The sequence below is a fragment of the Protopterus annectens genome, chromosome 5.part0 (genome assembly GCF_019279795.1).
Source record: "Protopterus annectens isolate FY-2018-M chromosome 5.part0, PAN1.0, whole genome shotgun sequence".
NCBI classification, from domain to species: domain Eukaryota; kingdom Metazoa; phylum Chordata; order Ceratodontiformes; family Protopteridae; genus Protopterus; species Protopterus annectens.
In genome coordinates this window covers 119,557,889-119,579,582 of record NC_056735.1, presented here as the reverse complement: position 1 = coordinate 119,579,582, position 21,694 = coordinate 119,557,889, and the positions used below count along the sequence as shown (strand labels likewise).

Below are 21,694 nucleotides of genomic sequence, written 5' to 3'. Positions count from 1 at the left end.
TTTATTTTATTTTGTTTTATTATAATATACCTTTAAAAATTCATATGGTAATTAGTATAATTAGTATAAATAGGGATGTTAGCACTTCTTTTCAGTACACCTGAAGAAGCCTGTTTGGTGAAAGTGCTTGTGTTGTTCTGTGCACTTGGGTAATAAATGTTTTAAAGCCTGGAGCCTCACCTCAGAGTTTTTTTTTTGCTGTTTTTACAATATTATAAATGGTCATTCAACCAGGTGAAAACAAAGCACCCAGTTTAATGATCCAATACTTCTCTTTTTTGGTACGGATTGAGTGCCATCCTTGCTTCTTGGATCTGTCACCAAGAATTCTGTCAATAATAGTGAACTGGAATCTGGCTGAGTTGTGGTGTAAACAATGTCTGTATAGAGCATTGGTCTCTCTCTTGGTTCGTATTTCACTATGATGCTCAGACATACGTAAACGAAGTGGTTGTGATGTTTGTCCAAATTTGCAAGATCCTTCGTTAGTATGTGTTAATATGGCAGATGGATGTCGAAACCCTCAGCTACTTGTGTTTGATCAGAATATTGCAGAGAACTGGAGAATATTTGAACAGGAGTATGATATTTTTATACAAGCAGCTTATGCAGATAGAGATGCATGCACAATGGCATTTATTTTGTTAAATCTAGAAGGATCTGAGGCTATAAAAAGAGAGCGTTCATTTGTATATGCACCAGCACTATATGAAGGTGAAAGTGCAGACCACCATATTGTTGTGGAAGCTGAATCCAGAGAAAATCCAGTGTTTAAATCATAAGTTCAGAGAAATGTGAACTCCCCAGATGAACATTACATTAGAGAGGCATTTGTTCTACACAAGAAATCAGAAACCAGGGGAAACATTTGCAGCTTATATAACTGACTTGAGGAGCAAGGCTAAAATGTGTCAGTTTGGTGACTTGAAAAATGAGCTGATAAAGAATAGACTTGTATGTGGTATCAATAGTGCTGCAGTGAGAAAGATTTTGCTTTGTGACAGTGATGTGAAATTAAGCAAAGCAATAGAGGTTTGCCAGATCCATGAGGTGACAGAAAGGCATACGAACATGCTTACAAGTGACAAGAGTGTGGTTTCAGTAAACTCTAGAGCAAATGTAAACAGTATGCAACATGTGGCAAGCAGAAACAGGCCTAAGCTAAGAGCAGACACAGGGTTTCCAAAGAAGGTACAAAGTTTGCCAGAGAATTCCAGGAAAGTGGAAGCTCCACTGCCAGCTCAGTGCAACACAAATGTGAGTCAGTAAAACACAAGTCTAGTTTTATTTTTAACTGTCGTAATCATGGTGCAAACCATGAGTCTAAAAGTGAGAAGTTTTGAGCATATGGTCAGCAATGCCACAAGTGTAAGAACTGGAACCACTTAGTTTTGCAAATCAAGTAAGCCTATAAAGATAAAAAATGGTATAGTGCCTTGAATAAATCAACCAATAAACCCAAAAGGAAGGCACTAGTAAGGCAGGATGGAAATCAGTCAAGAAAAGTTTATTGTGAACACCAAAGCAGTGATAACAGTGATTTTTAAATAGTGATTTTTATGTAATGTTTTAGACATGCACTGGTCCTTTTATTTTTATGGTTCCCCTAATTATTTAGTTCATTTGATTGGCTTTTAGGTTTTTAAACATTGTATATAATTAAGGTTTTAACTGTTGGTACGCTCATCTGATGGTTATAAGACGAAAACACGGTGAAAACAGTTAAAGCGTTTGTGTGGATTTAATCTTTCTATCTGTGTGCTTTGGTGTTCACAATAAACTTTTCTTGATTGATTTCCAGCCTGCCTCACCAGTGTAAATCAAATAAGCCTCACACAGTAGTAAAGGAAGGTCACACAACAATGCAAGTTGATCAAGTAGAGCCAAAACAGTCAGCTTTCTATGTGGATGGTGTATCAGTACTGGGAGAAAGAGTTGATGCAGTAAACTTACTGGCAAGCAGTGAAGTGTTTTGCACAGTTCAGATCATGGGAAATCCACAGTGCTCAAAATAGACAATGGATCAAAGTGCAATGTTATTTCAGCAGATATATTTGCAAAATTAAGAACCAACAAACAACTCAATGTAACCAGCAGTGTGAGTCTTGTTGCGTAAAGAAATTCAAACCGAAGTTCAGTAATACTGTCATGTTATTTGGGTGAGAACTGTTACAACTTATTATTCTATGTAGCCCAATGACCAGTGCAATCTTTACCAGGTCTCAAATATAGTTTGAGAATGAATCTACTTTCTTTTGCTAAAGAAGTTCATCATGTGAGTCCAGTTCCAAGTTCAAGGTTTACAGAAGCCATTTTCTCAGAATATGCTGATCTTTTTGATGATAAATTGGGTGAACTTCCAGTTGTGTATTCTATGAAATTAGACCCTGAGGTCACACCAGTGGTCAGGCCAGCAAGAAGAGTTCCAATAGCAACGCAAGATAAAGTCAAGACTCAGTTGGATAAAATGGTGCAGCAAGGTGTGACTTGTCCAGTCACAGAACCAACGGAATTGGTGTCATCCATGGTAGCCACTCACAAGAAAGGTTCAGACGAAATCAGAACATGCACTGACCCTAGAGATTTGAACAAAGCATTAAGGAGGCTATATCATCCAATGCGCACAGTTGAGGAAGCCGCAGCTCCAACACCAAATGCCCCTGTATTTTCTGTTTTGTATGCAAAGAGATCATTATGGCAAGTGATGCTTGATCACAAATCCTCATTTCTAACTACTTTTGGTACCCCGTTTGGCAGATACAGATTCCTAAGGATGTCATTTGGAATAAATTCTGCAAGTGAAGTCTTTCAGCGTGCAGTGGAACAGGTTTTTTCAGGATATCCTTGTGCCATAATAGTAGAAGATCTATTAGTTGGAGATAATGGCGAAGCAGAGCATGACAGAAACCTCAAGAAGGTTCTAGGCAGAGCCCATGAAGTAAATTTTAAGCTTAATCCTCTGAAGTGCAAATTTAGACTTCCAGAAGTAACCCACATAGAACATTTGTTTACAAGTACAGGCTTGAGACATGACTCAACCAAACAAACAGCTATTTTAGAGATGTCAGCACCAGATAATGTGCAAAGTTTACAGTGTTTTCTAGGCATGGTCAACTATTTGGGTAAGTTTATACCAGATTCCAGTAAATTGACAGTACCTTTAAGAGAGCTAACATGCAAAAATGTTGTATGGTCATGGCTACAATATTATCAGAAGGTGTTTGGTGACCTTAATCAGAAAATTGCCACCCTTCCCAATGTTATGATGTGAATAAACTAGTTATCCTATCCTGCGATGCTTGAAAATTTGGTATTAGTGCAGTTATTTTTCAAGAGGGCAGATCAGTAGCATATGGATGTAGGACACTTACTCAAACTGAGATGCATTAATCAAATTGAGAAAGAGATTTTAGCAATAGTTTTCACATGTTCCAAGTTTCACGATTATATTTATGGTCGATATATTCAAATTGAAACTGATCATCAGCCTCTAGTTACTATTCTAAAGAAGCCTATGCATTCTGCTCTGGTGAGATTACAAAAAATGATGCTCAAATTGCAAAAGTACTATTTCAAAATGGTCTACACTAAAGGTAAATTGGTCTATCTGGCTGGTACCTTACCCAGATCACCTAGAAGTACAACAGAACAGCTTGATTCTGAAACTTTTGACATTGATGTCATGTTCATGCGTAAATTTTCCACCATTAGATTTAATGAGTTAAGAGGTCACACTATGACTGATCCGTTTCCCAAAATCTTAATCATTACATCAATGTCGGATGGCTGACAAAGCAATCTAGTGCATCACCTGAGGTGCGATCATATTTTTCTTACAGAGATAAATTGTTGATGAAAGATGGTATTATTTTCAAAGGTCCTAACGTTTTTGTTCCCGCTTCCTTACAACATGAATATATTCAGATTTTGCATCGTGGTGTTCTTTCTTCTTGTTCAGTATGTAATAGTACCAGAGCGCATTTCCAAAGAGAACCGCTTCAGCTAAATCCAATACATGAACTACCTTGTTCTGCTGTTGCAACTGATATCTTTGAATGAAATAATCAACACTATTTGGTTTGGTTTTTCAAGTCTTACTCAAACTGGTTTGAGATTGATTTACTACCAAACTTAACCTCAACAGCTGTTAACACTAAGCTAAAACATAATTTTTCAGTTCATGGTAGTCCACAAAACTTTATTCTGACAATGGTACTCAATTTACTAGCCAGTTGTTTCAGAAATTTGCAAAAGAATGGGACATTATACATGTCACTAGTAGTCCTGAACATCCTCAGTCCAATGGTCTAGCTGAACTAACAGTACAGAGTGCAAAACAATTACTTAAAAAGTCAAAGTGTGACAATACTGATGTATTCTTGAATTTATTTAATCTCAGAAGCATACCTCATGATGATATTCTTGGCTCAGCTCAAAGACTACTTTCCAGACAAACTAGAACTATGCTACCTAAGAACAATAAAACCATCAAGGCTCAATTGATGAAGAAGCATAATATCCAGAAATCTAGTTATGACAGATTGAGCAGATTACTTCATTCATTGAGGGGAAGGAGAGATGGTATGAGTTCAAACAACAAAAAGTTTTGATCAAATAGGACAGATAACAGGCATCTGTGCCAAGCTGAGATCGTATTGGGTAAGCTCCAAGGGTGTAGAGTATAGGAGGAATTGTAGACATCTTCTTCCTGTACCAGAATTGTGACGCCCATGCCCTGGCCCAGCAATCAAGAAGCCTCAATCCTCACCACCAACACCAGAGAGGGCGTCCCATATATGAGAAAAGGATAACAAATACACACAGCAAAGTGCAATTTCCCTTAAGAGCACACAGAGATCACAGTCAGTCCAGGGCTGGTCACTCCCTTGCTCCCCAGGTCCCCAATAAATCTCCCCACTGGCACAGCTATAGGGTCCAGATCTCAGCCTAGTGGGCAAACTAAAATCTTCAGCACCCTCTCTGTCCAACCAGTGCTTCATGTCCCTGCCCAAATAGGTCACACACACACTCACACACACACACACACACACACACACACACACACACACACACACACACACACACACACACACACACACACACACACTCACACACACACACACACACACACACACATACTTTGAGATAAGAGTTTACACAACCACACAAACACTTCTGGGGAAGGATGGCACAGGTTCTCCAGCTGTGCCCCTTTTTACCCAGACTATATGGAAGTGCCAGCTGCCACCACCCACTAATAATTATCAGCTACCCAAAGGCCCTTAAAAGGGTGTCCAACTATTACTGTGCAATATTATTATCCAATTGGTAAGTGTGACTAAACAGTTTTAAGGCTTATTAGAGTGACCTGGTACAGGATCCCTATATACATGCAATGTACTCTTAGAGCTTAACTTATCTCTACACAAAACAGCCACAGTTAAAAAGTTTTAAAATATTTAATAATAAATAATTAAAACCACAAGACAATACTTTCTACTACACAGTGCTAGTCAAAAGAGTTCAGAGATCACACAGAAATACTTAAAATAAATCAGTAGTACAGTTCTGACATCACAGAAAAACACTTAGTCTAAACGTTCTAATTCCTAGCTATTGCTACAAGAAAACACACTTCTAAAATAACTTACTTACATAGAGTAACAGGCAGAGTGCTGAGTTGTATAGTCAGACAAAAGTGCTTAATGCCTCCTGGTTCTCACTGTTTAAATTGCTATTGCAGTTCTGATAAACGATAAACATTACATCATTTTTTACAGTTTCCTGGTGTTCCCAGGCTGACAGAAACTGCATTTACATTCTTTTACACTTAGAGCAATAAAGGACATTCTACGTGTAAATTCTGGTCATTAAATTTAGCCTTAAAATACTAGGCAGGAAGCCTTCATCTAGCCGGACTGGAGCCGACTTGGAAGCCATCAAAGGCAGTGATAAAATAATTTTAATTTCAAAGGACCAACAAGAAATGCTTGACTTAGCTTTCTTTACAGCAGATGGCAATGTTGCCACATTATTTTACGTTCAACATTCATATTTACAAATGATAGAATTATCTGCACAATTCTATCTGGCTAGGCTGGCAGCCTTCACCCTTCTCTACTAGTCTTCACAAGAATCATCACCATTGCAATCACAGCATTTTATCTGTGATGCAGACTCTAAATCAAAGACTGAGTCAGATATTGTTTCCAGACCAGTATGTATTCAAAAGTCTGATTCTGTTCCAGAAAGTAATTGGAACATTCCATAGGTCAACCATTTTGTGGAGACTGTTCCAGTTTCTAAGCCTAGTGTGAAATACACAGCAACAAAGACTTGATTGTATATATCTGTGTAGTTAGTATTGTATAATGCATGTCTCTAGATTATCTGTGATTTCTGCATTCTAAATAATCTCATGACAAATTGCATGAGCTATTTCTCATAGAGGGAGGATGTAGATCAGAGTGTAGCTGTGTGTGCTATATCTTTAAGAAGCATGCAAGGCTGAGCCTGCACGTATGAATTCCAGACACGTGCAATCCCTAGTGCCATTTTGTAGTAGCAGCCAGTGAGTGAGCATGTATAATTGCAACAGTTAGTTTATGTATAAGTTATTTAGCCTTTACATTAATGTGTTTGTATAGAATAAAGCTGCTTAAACAGAACCCACGAAGACTCGTTTATTCGGGTACCAACACGAAAGTAACAACTACCAAACACTATAAATCCAAATTACTGGTCTCTAACAGGTAACTTCAATATTATGAAACAATACCAGATTTCTTAAAGGAGAAATACTATGTTTTCATCACATAACAGATTAATTGCTAATTTTCTTAAAAGAGCAATACTTTCTTAGTGGAGGAGTTCCCTCTTGAGGACTTATCTTCTAGAAACAAAACACTAGGCTGATTGCTGCTCCTGAGAAACCTAAGAGTTGCTTCTTCTCGAGATGGCAAGAAAGTACGGAAAAAAGCTTCCATCAGAGGTCAGAGTGAAGGCGGGGGCAGAGCATTTTGGAGCTGGACAGTTAGTGTTTCCAGGCAGGGAAACAACCTATATAGACTAAGGGCTACTGCAGCAGTGGGAATGATGAATATAGACTAAGGGCTACTGCAGCAGTGGGAATGATGAATATAGACTAAGGGCTACTGCAGCAGTGGGAATGATGAATATAGACTAAGGGCTACTGCAGCAGTGGGAATGATGAATATAGACTAAGGGCTACTGCAGCAGTGGGAATGATGAATATAGACTAAGGGCTACTGCAGCAGTGGGAATGATGAATATAGACTAAGGGCTACTGCAGCAGTGGGAATGATGAATATAGACTAAGGGCTACTGCAGCAGTGGGAATGATGACTATAGACTAAGGGCTACTGCAGTAGTGGGAATGATGAATATAGACTAAGGGCTACTGCAGCAGTGGGAATGATGAATATAGACTAAGGGCTACTGCAGCAGTGGGAATGATGAATATAGACTAAGGGCTACTGCAGCAGTGGGAATGATGAATATAGTCTAAGGGCTACTGCAGCAGTGGGAATGATGGATATAGACTAAGGGCTACTGCAGCAGTGGGAATGATGACTATAGACTAAGGGCTACTGCAGCAGTGGGAATGATGACTATAGACTAAGGGCTACTGCAGCAGTGGGAATGATGAATATCAGTGGTGAGAAGCTAAAACAGCTTTAAAAACTATAAATCGCTTCTGACTGTCACACTTCTTTTGTATGTGTGTGTGTGTGTGTGTGTGTGTGTGTGTGTGTGTGTGTGTGTGTGTGTGTGTGTGTGTGTGTGTGTGTGTGTCAACTTGAAATGCATTACAGCTTTCAAAGTTGTAAAATACTTTGTGCTCCTATACTTTTTTGTCTGCATAACTACTGGCACATCAGTGCCATGTACTACAGAGAAGGCCTCGATCATAACTCACTTATGCATTCTCCACTTAGTTATCAGGATTCACCTCTTGTGCTTCAGTTTGTTTGCTTTTCTCTCTTTCCTGTGTCAGAAAAGTACTCAATAAAGCTTATTTCCCCATACATTTGGAGTGCAATCATAGTGCCCTATGCACTACAATGACATTAGCAACATGTGTAATAGGAAGCTAGTGTGTTACAGTATTCACAAACAAGAATCTGCTACTCAAAACCACCAGAGTAAGAGAGTACAAACAAGAATCTGCTACTCAAAACCACCAGAGTAAGAGAGTTCTTAGCATAAGAAAAATAATGTCTTAATCAGCATTTCAAATGTTTGATTATGCAACATGGAGACTAAGAGTTATCATGAAATATGTAAACCACCTGAAGTCCCTGAGAGAGATCCATTTTTCAAAACTACAATGAACTATGTAGAAGCAGATTTCAAAGATTTCTATCGTCATTTTACACCAGATCAAAATTATGTAACAAGCCAGACTTCTGAGGTCATGTTATTCCCAAGGAATACAGACTCATATTGGTTGCTATCTCTGATTTGCTTCAGATGTTTATAAGGATTACTTTGACAAGGTAAAAAGAAAAAAAAAAGTATAAAAATGGGGTGCTACAAACAGAAAGTTAAGAAAGTGGACACAGATGCCATTTCTTTCTTAAGGTGATAAGAAAATTCACTTCCAGTACATATACTAGTGGGAAAAATCTGTTCTATGTTAGTTCAAGATCCTATTAAAAATGCAGCTTACTGCATGGCATCATATAGGTACTTAGCGACCAGACCCAATGCCCAGTTGCAAAACCATTACCACTGATTATAAACCACTGTGTCTGAATATTAGTGCTATAAATTTATTTCTGGGCTTAGCTAAAAAAGTATTACAAGATAACTAAAGTATTTATATATTACCCAGTGCTAAAAAAAAACTATGCATTTTGTACGTAGGTCAAAATCAAATATTATCTGATGTCTTAATTCATCTTAAATCTTATCTAGTACTCTGTGGTTTAAGTTCATTACTTTATTCAGTTCCATTTCCCTGCCTTCTTCTCTACAGGTGTTTAATTTACACGGAAAGATACTTGTCATGTTTCAGTGCTGGGCGAAGAGATCCGACTCGAGAACTAAGCAATAAGTGCCTGGCAGTAAATCTGCAGAGAATACAATGGATTTCCAGCAGAAGATGACAAGGATATCTTCCCTGCAGATTTATAAATGATGCTGCAGAAAAGAGTCTGCATGGGTATTAAAACTGAATGTTAAAATACGCAATGGTTCATTGGTCACAGTAATGAAAAGAATGTCTCCTTTTTGAATAAGACAATTATTATAATGCATTCAGACTGACAATGGAATTCTAAATGCAGCCATTTCCCCCTTTATATGTTCAGTGAATTAATTTGTTTGAAATATTATGAGAATACTCCAGTCAGACAATCAAGAAATGTTAAATGGGATGTAAACTAAAACACCAGGGAATAAGTAAATGTAGAATATAGACTATATACTTTATGTATGTCTTGCAGTATAGTTAAGCATGTAGTTACTCTGGAATATTTTTCAATAATTACTATACCACAAATACTTTTAAAATAAGGTCTCAAGTAAAATAGTTTTCTTAAGATCAAGACAGATGGCAGTCTGTCATTATACTACATGATTGCTATTTAATGTCTTAAAAAATAATTTGTCAATAAATACTTTTAAAATAAGGTTGTAAGCAAAATACTTTCTTAAGATCGAGTCAGGCTGTGGTCTATCACTATATTACAAGACTACTATTTAATGCCTTAAAAAAAATAAAATCCCATACAGTAATTTTACCAGGACTAGTATAGTCACAATTCAACTCTGTTAAGTGGTACTACCACAGGTAGTTAAAGGAATTTCAACCAAAAATGTGGACATAGCATTATTATGCATTGATCTGCATTGTGACATAAAAGCCCCCCCAGGAACAAATCCCATCCAAAGAAAACAAAAGTACTGAAACTGTACAACCTAATGGGACAAAGAGATTTAATTCAAAACAACAGCAAAACATAGATAACACTTACTGTGGGGAGAGCCTCTCAACCAAATCCAAAACTTAAATATATGAATTCCACAATCTCACAGCCAAGTAGAATCAGCAAAGGCCAATCACTTATCACCCTTTTTACTTAAAGACACTAACTCCGTGGCTCCAAAACTGTGGAGAAAGGGAACAGACTATATACATCAACATTTTCTCATGCTTCCTGTGTATATTGAACTACAATGATAGGTCAAACAGTGTGTGTGTGTGTGTGTGTGTGTGTGTGTGTGTGTGTGTGTGTGTGGGGAGGAGGGGCTAGCGCTCCACCTATAGCCCCAATCAAAATAAACACATCAAAAGTAAGCAGACATGGGCCAGCACCCTGACATAGAGGAATAAAACCCTAACAATGGCCTAGATGATCTGGGTTTGATTAGCAGTTTGTGCACCTGAGGCACTGGCAGGGTGGAAGGGCATTTGTCTAGACATTTCCTATGGAAAGGCATGACCCATAAAATAGACTAGATCTCAGACATGATGGAGAAACATAGAAGAGGAGGCAAAATGAGGGTAGGTCATTATTAGCCTCCACAGCAGAAAGAATGACGTGGTCACAGAGCACCCTAATGATCCTTGTCGGCCCCAACCGTAATGGAGCAGGTATGGTGGAGATTAGGAGAGGCAGGAAGACCCAACATGTCATGCTGGCAACAGAATGAGTTGATAGCTGCCTGAGTGTAAGGGCAAAAAAAAGTAAGCAGAGATGATATGTGACATTTGCCTCCTTCAATAGTGCCACAGAGCCGAATTTTTAAAATCCACATAAAAGAAATAAAAGCTTTATGTGATACAAGTGAAAACTTACTGTTGATGCAGATTGTAACACTCAACATGTGGTTTATTTGGCCCATTGAGTGCAGTATTGTTCATTTTATTTCAGAAAAAATGACCGTATGTGTAGAGATCATATGAGGAAACATCTTTATAATATACAGATCGGCTCTCTGAATAATGCATTCCCAGAACATGTTTCGAGCTGTGGTGGGATGCATATGTTTAAATTTATGGTTATTTACAGGATTTTACCCAGTGCATGGCATGGTGATATCAGGAATATTTCCCAGAATAGAGAGATCAGATGAAAAATTAGCTTATGGGTGGACCAAGGTAGAAGTTTAAATGAAATAGCTTCTTTAAAACCTGTACTGAAAAAAATGTGATATCAGGAATTGATTTTACAGCTATTTTTCTACATTACTATGAGGTTATTTATTGTTGTTTATGCATTTTGTATATTTATAAATTTATTGTGTGGCATTTGATTTTATTATGCTGCTTTGACTTTATGAAGGAACCGACATAAAGCCACTTGTTTAAAAGCTGATGTAAGACTGTATAATTAATTATGGATGCTATAGTGATAATGATTGTTTAAGCCTGATTAAGTTGTCATTTAAATAGGCTGTCTTAATTAATGGTTATAAAAGGTATGAAAAAGCTGTATGTGAAAGTGCCCACCTGTATCTATTCTTGTTGTGATTTATTCTTATTGTGATTAAATGTTTTATTTTGTTTTACACCTGTTTATTTATTTTGCTGACTTCAACCGTGTTTTATTCAGTGGCTATATTGTTTTACATTTTCATTTTGTTAAGAAACAATATTACTTAGAAATCAGACGGGAATAGATATGAAGCAGCACATCAACTTCACTTAACATCCTTAAAGCAATAAAAGTCATATTTTGGAGTTTATTAGCTTTGTTTGATGTCTTCTTGGCACAGCTGGCAAGGTGGTATATTCAGCATAATTATTAACGTCTTCTGCTCCCATGCAAAAGGTTTAAGATTCAATCCTGACCACTGACTAATGCCTGTATGAAGTCTGTATGTTCTCCTTATATATCTGTGGGGTTTCTCCCACCTCTCAAAAACATTCTGGGTGTTTCCATCTCACTCACCCCAAATTTAATGTAGTTGTGGGAAGCAGATAGACTTTCAATGGTGATTATGGGGGGGGGCAGTTGTGTCAACCAACCACTTTAAGTATCAACTGTGGTGCACAGTATCCTCTAGAAAGGAAAACATGGATGACAGACTGCAAGCCATGTCAAAGCTAGGTACTCAGTGGTGTAAAATTTGTTTCAAGATGATTTGGTCAAGTTGACTAATGTTGCCAAAACTGGGTATTTAGCTGTGATATGCAAGTTGAGGATCTTACCCACTCTGACCTGAGTCAGGAACCCTTGCTAATAGTGGGAGAGGATCTAAGTGCCTCTAGTGACCAGTATGTGCCTGCTACAAAACCCAACAGCCCTGGGTCAATAAGCAACTGGCTGGCCATTGTCTGGAACGCTGGAAGTAAAACCAATCAACCTACCAAACATGAACTAAGTACTGTTACATCAATATATACATTCACTGATGATACACAACTTGGAAGTGAATGAAATGATGGTAAAGATGAGGCTGGATGTCCAATGTGTCCAAGAGACAAGATGAAGGGGCAGTACAGCAAAGCCACTTGGTTTGAGATGCAGAGTCTACTACTCAAGGGGAGGACAGATTCAAAATAGTGAAGGAGTTGTGATGAGGGAGAGTCTTCAGAAGATACTAAGGGATTTCATCAGAATTAGTGATAGACTCATGTAAATTAGACCACAGCCTGCTGTAGGTCAGCATTCATAATCTGAGCCTGAGCCCCACAGCAGGGTTGTGATAGTAAGGAAAAGAATACATTCAGACAGCAGTTGCAGGACCTTCAAGATAACGTAGGACAATATGAGTTGGTCTAAATGTAAACTAAAACAATGGCTGAAAGTCACATTCAGGGAACAGAGGATGGAATGTAAAGGAGCAGGCTTTACTTTATGAAGAATATTTTGGAATTTGGGGATTTGCATAGAGAAACAGGTCCAATTTATACACTCTGGACACACCTGTGGGTTTGTGTATGTGTGTATCTGTGTGGCTAAAAGGGACAGGGAATTTTGGGAGTCTCAAGAAGTCAGATCCTGGGCACAAATTTAGACAGGTCAACAACCAAATGTTATGCTAGAGTTTACCAAACTGCAAAAAAACTTTTAGATTGCAAGAATATGACTGGCTAGTTTATGCATGACTGAAGGAGATATGGAAGAAGGATAGAATATTGGTTGTTGATAAAAGCAGAATGATTTCTTGGCAGAAGAGGGTCAGTCTGAAGAAGAAGATGAAATTATTAACAACTGAGAGGTACAGGTATGGAGGGCCCCAACATCCTTAAATTGGTGGTCTTAATACAAAGATCAACAATTGAGATTTTTATTTAGGGTAGAACCTCACACCCTCTAGGTGTGCTAACAATAATAATTCTGAAGAAGGCATTGAGTGTTAGAGGTGCCACCAAATCAGAGCAGATAATCTCCATATGCTCCTGTAATGTCCCATCATTCAGCCTTATTGATGCTGTGTACAGGAATTGACTGAAAGGATGTTTGAGACTCTCCTAAGGAGAAAGTAGAAGTTTTAGCTATTTTGCATCCTTCCAATTGATAAGAAAAGATCTGCACCAGAATTACAGGTGGTATGGGTATTAGCCAGCACTTTGAAATTTTACTGTGCCGGATACTGAAGTCTCCCGGTAGTATGTCCATATGGGGTTTTGTTCAATCTATACAGCTGCATCTGAATAGCATTTTATATTCATTTAAGGATTTGCCAGCCATATCTTACATACTAATAGAATGGAAAAGCCTTATTGGAGGACTTCAAGGATCTAGGTGTAGCTTGGGATGAAGAAGAGAGCTGATATAGAGCTCTAGGTACTATTTGGAGAGAATTTTAAGCTAAGTCTCACAAATAAATGACTGGTTTATTGTTAATTGTTTGGTTTTATAGGGACATTTGGATATGGTAGAGCATGTACTATATGATGCGCATAGTTTATCATGAGTTATTGTTTAGTTATTTTATCCTCTAATTATGTTAATGTAGCTCTTGTTTGTTTGTTTATTTGCTTGTTTGTTTGTAACAGTTCTTGTGAAACAAATAAAATTCAGTATTAAAAAAAACAAGAAAAAAACAATATGAGTTGGTGTTGATAATGGGGACATGAATGCTCAAATCTGAACAGACAGAACAGGATATGTCGACTGCATGGGTCACTCACATGGTTGGGGCAACAGGAATAAAGAAGGAGGAAGGTGATTCCATTCTAGATTTCTGTCTGGCAAATAGCTTGATGATAGCCAACATATGGTTGAGCAAGACAGACAATCACAAGATCTCATAGAATACTAACCAACATGCAGCCCAGTTAGGCTGCATCTTAGTAAGTAAAGGACAATGGATTAGACTCAGAGATTGCAAAGTCATCTCCAGTGAAACAGTTGTCCCAAAACATAAACCACTGGTGGTCACATTTAGCTACAGGTTGTGGTCAGAGAAGATTTCAAAGGTCAACAGAGATTAGGCTGAAGATCTGGCAATTGACTTGGACAGAAAGCACAAGAGTTCAAGGAATCACTCAGAGCTTTAGCACCTCAGGAATAAGGGGAAAGAGGTGGAGTTGTAAAAGAATGGCAGTGTCTAAAAACAGCATGTGTGAGGACTGTAGAACAGATATGCAGCCGAGCCTCTGGTATGAAAATAAAGTGCATAAGAAAAGCTGAGGATGACTTGCAGAGGTCCAAGAAGATTTCAAAAGAAAGAAAGAGTTCAAGAAAAAGTGGAGGACAGAAAAGATGGACAGGGCTAAGAAGGAATATTAATAGCTAAACAATAGACTAAGAGAGCAGACATAATAGCAAAGAACAAGGCATCAGAGGTACTCTACCAGCTTCTGGAAAGAGACTCAGCAGATGGCATGAAGAAGCTCTATCAGGTTGCAAGGCAAAGACAGAAAGATAAATATGATAGTCATCAGACATCCTTCATAATGGATGCCAGCAACAAAATATTCACTAGTCTGAAAGGCATCAAAGACAGATAGGAGGAGTACTTTTAAATGAAGAAAACCCCACAGAAAATGTGCTACCCAAGATCCAACCTACAATGAAAGAGGAGGAAGAGCCCAGCCTAGAAGAAGCAAGGACAGCACTAAGGAAAATGAAGTCAGTGAAAGAAGCAGGCCAAGATGAGGTCACCGCAGATGTGATTGAGATATTGGGTATGCCTGGAGAGAAATGGCTGCAGAGGGTACTCAGAGCAATATGAAGAGAAAGGCATATTCCAGATGACTGAAGAATAAGCATTCTATTGACAATGTACAAGAACAAAAGGTTCATTCATAGCTGTGAACAGTACAGGGTATCAAATGAAAATGCTGAACAGGGTGAATGATAAACAAATTATAGCGGAATGTAATGCAAAACTCGGGGCACATGAGATGAAACTGACTGTATAGAAGACAGTTGTAATGGCAGCAAATGGGTAAAATCAGAAGAAGATGAAATTTAAGACAGGAGTGGAAAATAGTGGAACATGTTAACAGCTTCAAGTAACTGGGAGGGGTGGTTGAGGAGAAGGGAAGGCTGAATGAGGAGGTCAAAGCCAGAATCAGAGACAGTTCAGCCAACTGGCACAGAGTGTCAGGAGTAGTGTATGACAGAAGAATGCCAAAGAAGCTGTAAAATAAGGTATACAAACAGTGCTGCAACCAGTATTTCTGCATGGTACCAAAACCTGGACAGTAAAGGAAGAACAATTAAGGAAGCTAGAGGTGATGGAGATAATTTGCCTGAGATATGTGGTAGGATACACACTGTGAGACCAATAAAGAAATGATGACAATAAACATCAGAAGCCAAAGCAGTCCCAGTTCCAGAGAAGGTCAAACAAAACAGATTACTGTGGTTCAGACACGTGCAAGAAAGCAAAATATGATCCAGTGAAGGAGAATTGGGAGTGACAGGAAATAAGAAAGAAGAAATGAGGACACCTAGCAAAGAGATGGATTGCATGAAAAAAGACCCATGACAGTCAAGCATGCCTGTCAAAGAAGATAGGAGAGAGGCACTGAACTGGGGGAAGTGCTAACAGTTACCACAACACCCCTTCTCTGATATGAGAAGTTTTATGTTTATGGAAAGCCACCTGCATACACATGCCCTGTTAATATAAAAATATAATTTTATGCAGCTCATAAACATCAGATTGCTAATTACAAAATACTTTGCGATACCCTGAGAAGAGCTTAGTACAACCTGTGCTGTATGTATACAAAATCCAACCCTCTAAATATGAAAATACAGGCAGCAGAACCACAGGCATTTCAAATAGTCAAGGCATTATGCAGAAGAAGCACAAATAACCGCTGTTTTGTTGTGTTACTAATCATTTGAATTTTCACACTTTCTTGATGCTCAGACCTGTCAGATAAGGCAAATGTTGTTACCTTATGGTTACTGGAGTGAAAAGCAGCATAGTTGTGACATTATCTAGGAACGCTGAAAGTATCGCAGCTATGAGGCAGAGAATTATAATCATGGCCCACACTCTTCCTCGAGAAAGCTGATAAGCCTAAGGGATAAAAAGAATCAGTCACATTACAATGGCAAAAACAAAATTAAATGTAGAAAAGGGCAGGATCAAATAGCACAGCAAATGCTACAAGGCCTCCCTAGTTGAGATAGCGTTAGTTTACTATGATGAAGGAATTCTGTTTTATTAAGAGAATGATTCACTGGTCAGAAGAAATAAAAATACAGGAGCACTTCATATTCAAAACACTTTTAGAGTCTTAATTTTGTACCAAGTACTGACTTTTAAGATTTATAAATCTAATTTGAATTATCACAGACACAGTAACCATGAGTTCTTATTAATCTGTATGCTAGATTACAGCAGACCAGTTAAAAAAGACAAACCACAACACAGCAGTATCACAGATTTGGAAATCACCCAAGCATGAATATTTCAGATCAATTGCCTCATAAATGCACACAAGGCTCATTAGTTAGAGGTACAACTTAAAAAGGTTATATGATTTCTGCATTTTTCTGAATTTAAATATGATCTTACAAAGTCAAAAGTAAACAGAATATGTATATCATGACTGCAATTGTAAATCAGCTGTAATGAAATAAAATAAGCTGGTCCAGTGATTTTGACAGCATCTATCAATCTATTCATAGCTCAACAAAGAAGATTGTAAATATCATACTAGCTGTTACTTTCAGCTCACAGAAGTGATACATCCATCCTTTTCCCCTGTTGCTTTTAATAAATCTACACTTCAACAATCAATGTTATTGTGACAGGTTCAGCAGAAAATTAAATGCACAAGTCCCACCTTACTGTAACAGCATACTCACAGAAATGCAGAAATAAACAATTACCCACTACTGTCGCCAAAATACATTTTCAAGAGTTTATCAATAAAATTTGTCATTTGTGTTGCCAATAAACTGTTGCGTTGCAGTCATATTAACCCAGTGATCAATGCCACTGAACAACAGGTGTGGATAACACTTCACCTGGGTATGGTCCTAAATGAACTTTCAGGAGTAATGATCAGGGTAAAACACACACAAGAGAAATTTGAATATATCCATTGTATAACAGAATGTCAGGTCTCAGGTAGTTACTACTGTGCAGACTATGTAGTTTTTAGTAGATGCAATGATATAAGGGAGAAACAGATAAAACAAATGCCATGGGATGAAAATGTAAAGTGACAGGTGATTCAAATGGTGACAGTAGCAGCTTTTCTATAGCACAGATAAGCAGTCATAAAAATAAGTGACACTGCTGAAGAAGTGAGCTGTTTTAATTTAGTAAAGTATCTGAATAGCAGAAATAAGAGAATTTCAGATGTACCAAAGAGAAGCACTATCTTAACCCCTCTTCCAGGGATGAAAAAGATGGCTTTAAATTGTTAATGAAATTACTCTGAATGGCAATTTAAATATTTTAAAAAAATTTAACTTGACATCTTAATTTAATATTTTCTGACTATCTGGGACAACAGTGATACTAACCCTTGTATATAACTTGATCTATTAGCATTTGTGGCAATTGTTTTTCAGACCTCACTGCCGAATGATCTTTCCACAATCATTCTTGTCACTACCTAGATGAAATCTCACCTAACCCTGCCTTATGAAGACAAAGTATACAAACCAATAAGCATAAAGCAGGCATCACAGGACACAGAGCCTGGATGTAATGTACATCTGAAAAGTTAACAGTACTTTTGTTTATAATAATGGAAACAAATCATGTCACCCTACTAGTGACAGCTATCGACTCTGTAGAACAGTGATGACAAACCTGTGACACACGTGTCAAAGGTAACACACGCCACAATCTTTGCCACTGATCACCAACACCCGAGTTACCAAAGACACTGCTTTTGCATCCATTACTCATATGAAGTGCACTGAACTATTTTGTGCCAGGAGCTTCTGACATGCCAAACCCAAAAGTTCAGTATCACTGCTCTAGAAGGTATACTAATCCCAACATGGGAGTCTAACTTGCCAGGTTTAGCAATATGTTTAACTAGCACCTTAGGAGATTTCAGAGCAAAACAAAATGCATGCATGCAGAGTACAGCGTTACTGTATTGCTCTGATAATAACTCGACCCATTATCCTATAAACTAGATTCCAGACTGGTACAGTAATCTAAACTATTAAATCTGGGTCACTGAAAATGTCTGTAGGCAATGGTAACACATTCCCTAGAACTAAAGTCCATTACATTCTCCATGTGACTTGAAATTTACTCTAATTCACTAAAATGTATTTCTGCAGCATTTTCCTTTCTTGGTCCCAAAAATCTAAAATCCTATTCTAACACAATATAGAGTATTATGATTGTATCTCTTGTTATAACCATCTTGTTATGTGTTTGAGAATTCAAATAGATATAGCAATTTCAGTATAAATAAGTCATAGGGGTATTGGGATACAAAAAGCTGTACTAACAGTATTACACTATGTTTTGATATACACTGTTTTGTAAGTGATCATATTTAATGTGTTGGAAGATTAGAAGTTCTGAGAATTGCAGCTATTGGTGTCAGATTTATGTCAAGGAGCACTTTTTTTATTTGAATAACACACCAAATTATCATAGCTTTTCATATAGGTTCATAGGTGATTACTATGATAAGATAATGCTCATATTACTGGGATGCTAGCAAGAACACAGGTATCCTGATATCTGCCTGGAAGACAGCCCCTCCAAATGGTTCTTGCACTAATGGGTCTGAAGTATGGGGGTGTCACATCGTTAGAGAATGAATGTGGCAAATCCATCTGGGTATGATTATTGGCCATCATGGCAGAGGAGCAAAAAGCATATATAGAAATGAGCCTCAATACAGTAGTTACACTTACCTGTCTGCAATTAGTGATACGGACACTAGACAAGAGGGTCTGCAATTTATTGGAGAAAACAGGCAAAAGAAACAAGGCACTTTTTTTTTTTGAATAACACACCAAATTATCATAGCTTTTCATATAGGTTCATATGTGATTACTATGCTAATAACCTTAGGGGGCCTTTTTGTTTATTTTGTTCCTTTTGTTTTCCTGAAAACTCCAGTGAAGAAAAGGTCTTTGTTCAGAAAAGGATTAAGGAGAGATCTCTTTTAAAAAACATCTGTTGAAGAAAAAAATGAAACGAAGACATGTATTTTATGCTTTTATTTATTCCTTATTAAACAGTTAAGCCCACTGGTCCTTAGACTCTTTTCAGCCAAGACCTGAGCCAAAAGCAAGAACAATTAATTACAGTCAAACAAAAACTCATAATGCATAGTATATACAAGAGGCTGCAAGTAAGAGAAACAAGCATAGTCAATCAAGAAAAGCACATTACAAAAACACATATTACAAGAGGCACATTGCAAAAACACATATAACAAGAGGCACATTACAAAAACACATATAACAAGAGGCACATTACAAAAACACATATAATAAGAGGCACATTGCAAAAACACATATAACAAGAGGTACATTGCAAAAACACATATAACAAGAGGCACATTACAAAAACACATATAACAAGAGGTACATTGCAAAAACACATATAACAAGAGGCACATTACAAAAACACATATAACAAGAGGCACATTACAAAAACACATATAACAAGAGGCACATTACAAAAACACATATAATAAGAGGCACATTGCAAAAACACATATAACAAGAGGTACATTACAAAAACACATATAACAAGAGGCACATTACAAAAACACATATAACAAGAGGCACATTGCAAAAACACATATAACAAGAGCACATTGCAAAAACACATATAACAAGAGGCACATTACAAAAACACATATAACAAGAGGTACATTGCAAAAACACATATAACAAGAGGCACATTACAAAAACACATATAACAAGAGGCACATTACAAAAACACATATAATAAGAGGCACATTGCAAAAACACATATAACAAGAAGCACATTACAAAAACACATATAATAAGAGGCACATTGCAAAAACACATATAATAAGAGGCACATTACAAAACCACGTATAACAAGAGGCACATTACAAAAACACATATAACAAGAGGCACATTGCAAAAACACATATAACAAGAGGCACATTACAAAAACACATATAACAAGAGGCACATTGCAAAAAGCAGTCCATTCAGGTTACACATGGAAAATTCACAGCCACTAGCAAAAATAAGGTATATTTCACAGTAGAATGTACTAGAACGTCATCATCAGATTGTACAGTCATTTTTATTTTCTTTCAAACTGACCACAGAAAAGAGCCATTTTCTTGAATGCGTGTGCATTTCTATCCTTTACTGAGATGGTGTTGGAGTTTATTCATTAAAGATGGACAGGATAGGACAGGATAGTCTCTGATGTTCAGACATCCTGCAGAAAGGTATTCCAAACAGAAACAGCAATATTTAAAAAAGCTCCTTCCTCGAGAGAGATGTTAAATGTGCTCCAAGGAAAAATGATGATTTCCAATTGGCGTAGCTTAGTAAATATGGCAGGCATCTAAAAAATAACTTTACTCCCAAGGCTTGAAAGTAGCCATAGTATAATAACATAAAAGCTAACACATGCTACATTGTGGCCATAGTATAACAACATAAAAGGCAATGCATACTACATTATAGCCATAGTATAACAACATAAAAGGTAATGCAGGCTACATTATAGCCATAGTATAACAACATAAAAGGTAATGCATGCTACATTATAGCCATAGTATAACAACATAAAAGGTAATGCATGCTACATTATAGCCATAGTATAACAACATAAAGCTAATACATGCTACATTGCAGCCATAGTATAATAACAAAATAGGTAATATATGCTACTTTGTAGCCATAGTATCACAACATAAAACATATAGGGAGGTTGGCATAATGGTTAAAGTGCACCTTTCAGACACAAGGTACAAAGTTTGTTTCTCATATGTGGTAACTGGCTAGGCTTAAAATGACCCACAAGGGCAGCTAGCCTAGTACTAATCTATAAACCTATAACACTTGCTACACTGTAGCCATAGTATAACAACATAAAAGTTAACAAATGCTACACTGAAATGGTACAGAGTATACATAAACTATTCTTTATTTAATGATATACAAAACATGGCACTAGTCTAGCTTTGCACCTTAAAAATGTAATGGAATTTGTATCATATGAAGTCTTAATATAAGATAATGCTCATATTACTGGGATGCCAGCAAGAACACAGGTATCCTGATATGTGCCTGGAAGACAGCCCCTCCAAATGGTTCTTGCC

At 37.3% G+C, this 21,694-nt stretch overlaps 1 protein-coding gene across 1 annotated transcript in view; it reads right to left on the bottom strand.

The window, feature by feature from the left end:
- OCA2 (OCA2 melanosomal transmembrane protein) overlaps positions 1–21,694 on the bottom strand; it is a 1,553,018-nt gene that overhangs the window by 1,081,354 nt on the left and 449,970 nt on the right. The window contains exon 10 of the mRNA XM_044071808.1: positions 16,337–16,461. Within this exon, the coding sequence (XP_043927743.1) occupies positions 16,337–16,461 (125 nt within the window). The remainder of the gene's footprint in view (positions 1–16,336; positions 16,462–21,694) is intronic.